The sequence below is a fragment of the Propithecus coquereli genome, unplaced genomic scaffold (assembly GCF_000956105.1).
Source record: "Propithecus coquereli isolate 6110/MARCELLA unplaced genomic scaffold, Pcoq_1.0 Scaffold196, whole genome shotgun sequence".
In the NCBI taxonomy this organism is placed as follows: Eukaryota; Metazoa; Chordata; class Mammalia; order Primates; family Indriidae; genus Propithecus; species Propithecus coquereli.
Window position 1 is genome coordinate 861,133 of NW_012144522.1, and position 8,556 is coordinate 869,688.

The 8,556-nt window shown below is 48.4% G+C and overlaps 1 protein-coding gene across 1 annotated transcript in view; it reads right to left on the bottom strand.

The window, feature by feature from the left end:
- CACNG7 (calcium channel, voltage-dependent, gamma subunit 7) overlaps window positions 1-7,551 on the bottom strand; it is a 17,389-nt gene extending 9,838 nt beyond the window's left edge. Inside the window, exons 1-3 of the mRNA XM_012643408.1 lie at window positions 7,266-7,551; window positions 6,521-6,607; window positions 5,995-6,135 (exon numbers count right to left, since the gene is read on the bottom strand). Of these exons, the coding sequence (XP_012498862.1) occupies window positions 5,995-6,135; window positions 6,521-6,607; window positions 7,266-7,551 (514 nt within the window). The remainder of the gene's footprint in view (window positions 1-5,994; window positions 6,136-6,520; window positions 6,608-7,265) is intronic.
- Window positions 7,552-8,556: the final 1,005 nt, after the last annotated feature.

Here is an 8,556-nt window from a genome sequence, read left to right on the forward strand (position 1 = left end):
TCAAATCGTTTTTAAAATGTGGATGATTCAGGTGGCGGAATACAATAATGACCCCTCCATCGCTCTCCTTCCCCCAACTTGCTTTGCTTTTCTTCGTAGCCCAGATCATCATATTATAATTAATTAGTAGCATTGTATTCTCCATTTGTTACTTTTTTATTATATATCTCTTCCACCCCCAGTAGGATGCTAGGAACACCAGGATGCTAGAAACTAGTCCACCTTGTTCACTATTGCACTCCTAGCAACCAGCACAATATCCAGCCCATAATAAATACTAGTCGAATGGATGAATACATTTGCCATAAACTGGATCTTCTATAGGAGCTCATTGTTCTAAATCCCACCATTTCTCCATCCCTTCCAAGAATTAACCATTCCTTGCTCTGAACTTCCATAACACTATCAACTTCTAGTATTCCATAATTTCGAGACTCAAGAAGAGAGAGACCGTTAAGCATCGCATGGTGAAATGGCATGTAAGTCTTGAAATATGGGCAGGTTTATTGGAAAGGAACTTACCCAGGGAAGCCCAGAAACCACACTCACTCAGGGACTCACTCACTCAAACACAGGGGAGTTGATTCCTGTCCCCGTCTCTCTCTCTCTCCCTCATCCATCAAGAATGGTCACTTGAGAATGATCAAATCATATCCATTTACTTCCCAAATCTCTCACAAATCTAAACCCCTTTTTGCATCTCCCAGTCCCTTGCCACAGCTCAGGCCTTATTCTCTACACCTATACCATTGCTCCAAAACCCTCACCTGCCTTTCTAAAACCCAAAGCAGATCTATCTCTCCCTGCTTAAAACTCTTCTTGGTTCCCTATTGTCCGCAGGAGAAGGTATCCACTCTTCAGCCTGACGTCCCAGGCTCTCCGTGGTCTGGTTTCTGCTGCCTGCTCCTGCCTCACCCTGGTCCTGACTCTGCCTGTGGAGAATGTTTTTATACTTAGAGCTGTAACATGAAACATGGGCCTTAAGTCCAGAGTTGGAATGAGGGATTTGATTAAAAGAAAACAAATGTTTTCAATGGAAAAGAAATTTTCTTTCTTTCGGTCTTTTTCTTTTTGTTTTTGAGACAAAGTCTCGCTCTGTTGCCCCAAGTAGAGTGCAGTGGCGTCCTCATAGCTCAGTGCAACCTCAAACTCCTGGCTTCAAGTGATCCTCTGGCCTCAGCCTCCTGAGTATATGGGCTACAGGAGCATGGCTAGTTTTTCTATTTTTAGTAGGGATGGGGTCTTGCTCTTGCTGGGGCTGCTTTCTAACTCCTGAGCTCAAGCAATCCTCCTGCCTTGGCCTCCCAGAGTGCTAGGATTAGAGGCGTGAGCCACTGTGCCACTCCTCTATTTTTTTTTTTCTTTTTTTTTTTTTAGAGACAAGGTCTGGCTATGCTGCTCAGGCTGGCCTTGAACTCCTGGACTCAAGCATCCTCCTGCCTCAGCATCTTGAGTCCCTGAGACTACAGGCGTGCACCACACCACCGCGCCTGGCTTGCTTTCTTCTTTTTAGTAAGTCATTCTTGTCATTCCTTCTCCTTCCTGGCCATTTCACATTGGCTGTCGTTTTCCAAAGATAACCTTCTTTTCCCTTTTTCTCCTGTACTCTTGTTCTCCCTCCCTTCCCCCTTTCTAGCTCTGCAATCCGACTCTCTTACTCTCCTCCCACCCCCTCAACTACATCTGCTTTGTGATTCTTAAAGCACAGTAGGCAGGAATCACCTACATTCCAAACTGAATAGAACTCACCTGCCTTTAGAACAACAGAATTTCAGGACCATGGAGAGTTGCACTTGCGTCTACCTCTGTCTTAGACGCTTTATAGGGTCTTATCATATGCTGTGAATTTCATCTCTATATAAGGCAATTTTTGTTCTGGACTTGAGAATTTCCCCTTCACCCTTTCAGCATCAACTTAGATGTCACCTCTTCTTGGAAGCCCTCCCTGGTGGCTCCCACCCTCCCCATACCATATGTAACTACCTATGTCAGGTTAATGCATCTTTCCTTTTCTCAAGGTTCCCCGGGGCTGTCACTCATCCATTCCGCACTCATTCACTTTACGAATATTTCCGTGCCTACTTTGCACAAGCAGCTAATCTGGGCCCCACGGACGCAAATGAGAACATGTGTGAAAAGGTCCCTGCCCTTTTGGAGTTTACATTCTTGTAGGAGGAGGCAGGAAACAGATGAGATAATAATACTAATAAGTGCCACGGAAAAAATTACGAACTCAGGGGTGTGACGGATAGTACGGTGGGGGAAAGGCAACGTTAGCTACCGAAGAGGAAAACGTTTGAGCCCTGTGAGAATCAGAGGGAAGAAACTTCCAAGCAGAGAGGAATAATAAGTAAGTGTAAAAGTCCTGACATGAGGCTGAGATTAGCATTTTCAAGGAGAAGAATGAGGCCAGAGTGGCTGAAGTTATAAGCAATGCAGAGAGTGTTAGTGAGTTAGAGATGAGGTCAGAGATCTGAACAGCAGCCAAACCGTGGAAGACCTTGTAGGCTGGAGCGAGGAGTTTGGACGGATTGTGAGTGCAGTGGGAATCTACTGGAGGGATTTAAGCTGGCGTGAAAAGCTTTGATTGACGTGTAGTCAGGGGCTGTTCTGTGATTGACTGTACCTGGGCTTGTATTTAGGATTCATTTTATGGCTTCAGTGCCAAAGACAGGATCTGGTATATAGGATGTCTGACGGCTGAATGAATTAGCAGATGCACAGAGCACATTTGAGGATCAGGGGTTAATATGGGACATGCATGGACATGCCTCTTGTGGCCTGGAAAAAGAAAATCAATGTCACTCTAGCTTCCTCCCCAAGCCTCTTGCCAACTGCGGCCAGGCAGTCATCCGGTTCTATCGATTCTTCTGTCTATTGATCCTTCTCTCTCCCGTGGCCGCCTGGTAGCCTTTTCCTCGCATCTCCAGCCCCAGGACAGACCTCATCTGCTATTGCCTGGATCGCTGCACAAGCCTCCTACCCAACTGGCCAATTTCTAGTCTCTTTCCCTCTAGTCTGTCCCCAACACAGGTCCATGAGAGATGTTTAATGTCCGGGTATGTCTCTATCCCTCCCCTGCTCCAACCCTCTCACCTCTTTCTATAGAATCAAATGCCGATTCCACCAGTGACCAGACCTCAGGCAACTTCTCTCTCTCTCTCTCTCTCAGCCTTGGTTTCCTCATCAGGAACATGAGGTGGTTGGGCCAGGTCATCACGTTCCAAGATCTAAGATACTGCCACTCTTTCCATCCTTAACCTCTCCTGTTAAATCTCCTTCTCTTTTGATTTTTAGTGTTGGGGAGGCAGTGTATTGCTGTGGTGAGGAGCCTGGGTTGGAATCTTGCTTCCTCTACCGAACAACTTGACCCCTGACTGCTCCTGTTTCCTCAGTGGTAAAATGGGGACAGTAATGGTACCCACCTTACAGGGAGAAGAAAAATAAATAGCTTCATATATGCAAAGTACTTAGGACTGCCTGGACTGACCCATGCACTCAGTAAAGTTGGGTATTACTACTACTACTACTACTACTACTACTACTACTACTACTGGTACTACTGCTGCTGGTGCTACTACTATTACTACTAATTTATTTATTTGAAACTACTACATGTTGAGTACTTAGAGTTACCATCCAGGTACAGGGTCAGACCCTTTCCATCCATGATTTAAACCAGGGTTGACAAAGTACAATTTGGCCCACTGCCAGTTTTTGTACGGTTTGTGAGCTAAGCATGGTTTTTACATTTTTAAATGGCGAGAAATAAAAATTCCAAAAGGATAATATTTCATGTACATGAAAATTGCTTGAATTCAAATTTCAAGGTCCATAAATAAAACATCACTAGAACGCGGATACTCCTACTGGTTTACACCTGGCAGCTCCCGCCTGACAACAGCCAAGTTGCGTAAAGGCAGAGTTGAGCCGTTGTATCAGAGACACTGTGGCTCACACAGCCTATAATATTTACCGTATGGCCCACAGCAGAAAAAGTTTCCTGGCTGCTGACCAAGATTTGTATTCCTAATAACTGCACAAAGGAAGGCTTTGGGTCACACACTGAGCAAGTGGTAGGGGTAGGATTTGAACCTGGGTCTTTCTAGGTTCACAGCACGTGCCTTCAGCCACTATACCCCACAAGCTTGACAGCATAGGACTGGATACCCTGGGGTCAAGTGCGTAGGTCATAGCCTATGAAATGAACTCAAGGAAGGGGTTCAGGCAGCAGGTTCAATCTCTTCCGAGTGACTCTATTGTTATATCGGAGGCCTGACTTCCAGCTCTGACTGTACCATTCATTCTCAGACTGGCCTTGGGCGGTCAGCTCCTGGTGCAGTGGTGATCTAAGCATGGGTTTTGGAGTGAGAATACCCTAGATTCTAATTCCAGTTCTGCCATTGACTAGCTGTGTTGCCTCTTACCGCAGACAATGGGCCTTTCCTTATAATGTTTTGGGCGGGTTGAATAAAAATCCCCATGCTACCTACTCTTGCCCCACTTTCTTTCTCTAGGCCACTATTTTTCCACCTGAAAAATGATGAGACCTTTCCGCTCCGACGCTCTAGGATCGTGATATTCTACGTGTCTTATTTTAGCTCGGTGTCTGGCTCCACATGCCGTGATTCAAGTTTGCACGGAGGTTGCACCCTGGTTTCCCTGAAAAAGGTCTCGTCAGGTTAGGTTGAAGGCACGGGGGAGGTTGAGCCTAGAGAAAGCTGGATGAGGAGCAGGGGAGAGACTGGAGGAGGAGGGGATACTTGGAGATCCCGCTTCGATACCTGCACAGTCAACTGGAAAGAGGGAGCCGAGTGCAGGCCCCAGGGGACAGAATGGAGATGAGACGTACAGTGGGGTTTGTTCATAAAATACCAACGGAATTACAAGGACCTGATTTGAGTTTAATTAAATCATGTTGAATTAATTTGAATTGAATTGAAGAATGAAGTCAGAATCAGTTGGGGTTAGTCGAGCTGGATTGACGGACTTAAATGTGTTTGAGCTGAGCTGATGTGGACTGAGCTGAAATGCGGTGGAGAGTAACACTCCAGAAAACACTACTGAAACTCTGGACACTCGAGACCTCTAGCACCAGCGCATGCTGGTATCTTAGGCAACTCCCTGCACAATCCTGGGCCTCAGTACCCACATTTCATCAAGTGAGTGCTAATAATAACTCCCAGGTAGAGATGTCATGAGATAGGTGTGAGATCACATGTGCAAAAGAGCCTCGTCCCTCAAAAGAGAGAAGGAAGAACTGTAAACAAATACCGGAGTCTAGCTAATGGCATGCATGGTGAAATATTTAGGGTAAAGTGGACCAATGCCTGAAACTTACTTTGAAATGCATCTAAAAAATAAGATAGATTGATGGATGGTTAGAAATATAGAGAGATGGACACATACAGGATAATGGACATCTAACGATACATCGATGGTTGACTCTAGGTACATGAGTGGGTACAAGAGTGTTCACTACAAAATTCTGTTGACTTCTCTGTTTATTTGAAAAATTTTAAAATAAAACATTGCACAGAAAATAAAGAGCCCTGTAAACTGTTAATTGCTAAAATATCAGTGGTGGTTAAAAATACAGCCTCTGGAGGCGAATTGCGTGAGTTTGATTCCCAGCTCTGCCTCTCACTAGTTGTATGACCCTGAGCAAGTGACTTCATCTCTCTGAGTGTTTGTTTCCATATCTGTAAAATGGGCGCTATTAATAGTATTTACCTCACAGGGTTGTTGTGAGTACCAGAACAGAGCCTGGTACCTAATTAGCTCCCAGTAAGCATTTGCTATGACTTGGTCCTCTAAACCACGCTGAGTAATGGCACTGCTATCTCTGTTTCACGGAGAAGGAAAGTGGGGCTCAGAGAAGTCCTGCAACTTTTCCCAGGTCACACAGCAGGAAGTGGCTAAATGGAAGAGGGATCACAGGTTCCTAGAACTTGAAATAGTTCCCCAGCCCCCAAGTCCTTTTCTTGGGCTCACCCGATAGGATGAAGAAGATGCCAGAAACGAAGGCCAAGATGGTCCTCTGTGGGCGGATGTGGCCAATGTTGCTGATGACGAAGGCCGTGAACACGAGGAAGAGACTGACCATGGGGAAGGGGGTGGCTGTGCGCACTGTCTCTGGGGGAAGGGGATGGGGAGAAGCAGGGGTGAGGGGGATATCTCTGGCAGGACACGTCCTCATTCCCTTGACCTCTCTGCTCCCACCACCTCTGCCCCTTAGTTCGGCTCCTCCCCTTCCCGCTGACCCCTCCCCTTTCTCACATAGGGCCAATGCTGACTCCGCCCCTTCACCCAGGCCACACCTCCTTGAGTTGGGCCCGCCCCTTCCTGCTGCCTCCTCCGCCCAACCCAGACCCGGTCCTTTCAACTTTACCTAACCACCTGCCTTCTCTCAAACCTCCACTCCTTCCCTTTGCCCCTGCCCCTTGGTCCTGCCCTTTCTCCCAAAACTAGTGCTGTGATTTTGCTCCTTTGCAGCCTATGCTCCCCCACATCGCCTCACTCAGAATATTCTCCGTGTTTTCCGTCACCAAGTTGATCTCCGGTTCAAGAAAATATTCCGAGGCCACACAGCGACCCTTCTCCCGACCTGGGGGAAAGATAAAAAGGCAGGGCTAGAAGAGAGGCTCCTAAGCCCTAGAGAGGCTTTCAGGGCAGGCTGCATAGTGGGGAGACCCCGGGGGGGGGGATTCCAGGCCTAATTTAAGGGAACTACTCTTAATTTTAGGGCATTGAGAAGGGGGTGGGCAGGATGTCTGACAGCTCCTCTTGTGAGCTGCTGTAGACACCCCTGGACAGAGGAGGAGAGGGCTGGAACCCTGGGCCCTAAGCAAGGAGGGCGTTATGGACCAGGACTCCTGGGTCACCAGAGAGGATAGGGTCTCGGGAGCTGGGATCCCTAGGTGCAAGGGGTCTCGGTGCTCGCCGGAGGCATGGATTCTTTTATCCTGCCTACCCAACACTGGAACTGTCCAGGGGACAAGTTCTGAACCTAGACTACTGATTCTAAGGGAGGACTCCAGAGTTCCCATGGGGGTCAGGGACCTCAGCTTGTCTGAGCATGGAGCTCCTAGATCCGGGAAATAAAGCGCTAGACATTGGAGCTCCTAGTAGAAATTTGAACTTCCAGGAGAGAAACAGGATAAGTTTCTGGATTTCTGGAACCGAAGGAGTGGCACTATGGATAAGGACTCTCCGGTCCCACGCAAGGCAGGAACAGTTGAGTGGAGGGCAGGAACGGGCTCTACCTGCAAAGAAGCAGACTCGCCAGAGGCCAGCGTGCAGTGCCATCTTCACCTCGGTAGTCTGGTTCTGTGGCAACACTGTGCCCTCCTCCATGTACAGCCAGTAGTCAGTGCTGACCGCAATGCCCACGAGGAGCAGACCGCACGCACCGAACACGCTGCTCAGCAGGGTCAGGGCGCGGCTGCTGCAGTGACTCATCCTCAGAGGCGGGGGGCGCCCTGCGGGGCCTGTGTGACCAGAAGCTTTGGTGGAGACCCCCAATGGACTGACCAGAGTCCCCAGCCCCATGCAGCAACCTAGGATGCTGGACCCTTGCCAGGGGCACCCACTCCAAAAGCAAACTCTGAAATCTGACCTCTGTGGGTCGACTTACGACCCCAAGCCTGGGCTCTGACCAGAGACACCAACCGTTGACCCTCAATCTCAGAACTGGGCTTCCCACACCTGCCACCTATGCTTTGGCTCTGGATCCAGATCCTCAACCCCAGGATAAGATTTCCAACCATAACCTTCAGCTCAGACCCAGAGATTGAATCCTGACTCCAAACATATGTCTGGACATGGGTCCCAAATATCAGAAATTCTAATTCCAGATTCTCAACCCCAGGACAAGACCCCCTCAACTCTAATCTCATGTCCTTCCCTGAGACCCTAAGCTTAGAAATCAGACCCCACCAGAGCCCCTAATGTGGAGCCTGGGCTGGTGACTCAGAAACTATTAGGCTGATCAATGACTTCAACTATAGGACCTGGCATCCCACAACACCAACTCTGCCCTGATCGAAGCCCCCAGCTGTGAACACAAGAATCCATAACCTCAGCTCTAAGCCAGGACCTGGATGCCTGGACCCAGGGCACTGGGTTTGGACACTGGATGCTATACAATTTGACCTGTCCAGAAACTCTAACTTAAGCACCCCAATCTTAACTCCATGCCCTGACCTGGCAACCTGGTTCCTTCCCTCTGGACCCTGTCTTTGAATTGCAGCCAGAAATCCCCAAAGTGGGTCACCAACCAAGGATCCCTAACTCATACCCCAGCCTCAGACCCTTGACAATCCTGTCTAAGCCTTCTTGGGCTGAGGTCCCCACCTAAGATTAGACACTTGGACTTACAGCTTGACTCTCACACCCGATTCTAACACCAAGAATCTGGCCCATGACCTCTAACTCTGATCTTGTGCCTTGACCTCAGTTTGGCACCCCAATCTGAGATCACAGTCCACAATCCAGATCCAAGTTCCAGATCCCTAATTCCACCCTCCCTGGACAGGCCTGAGCCTGGAATGCTGG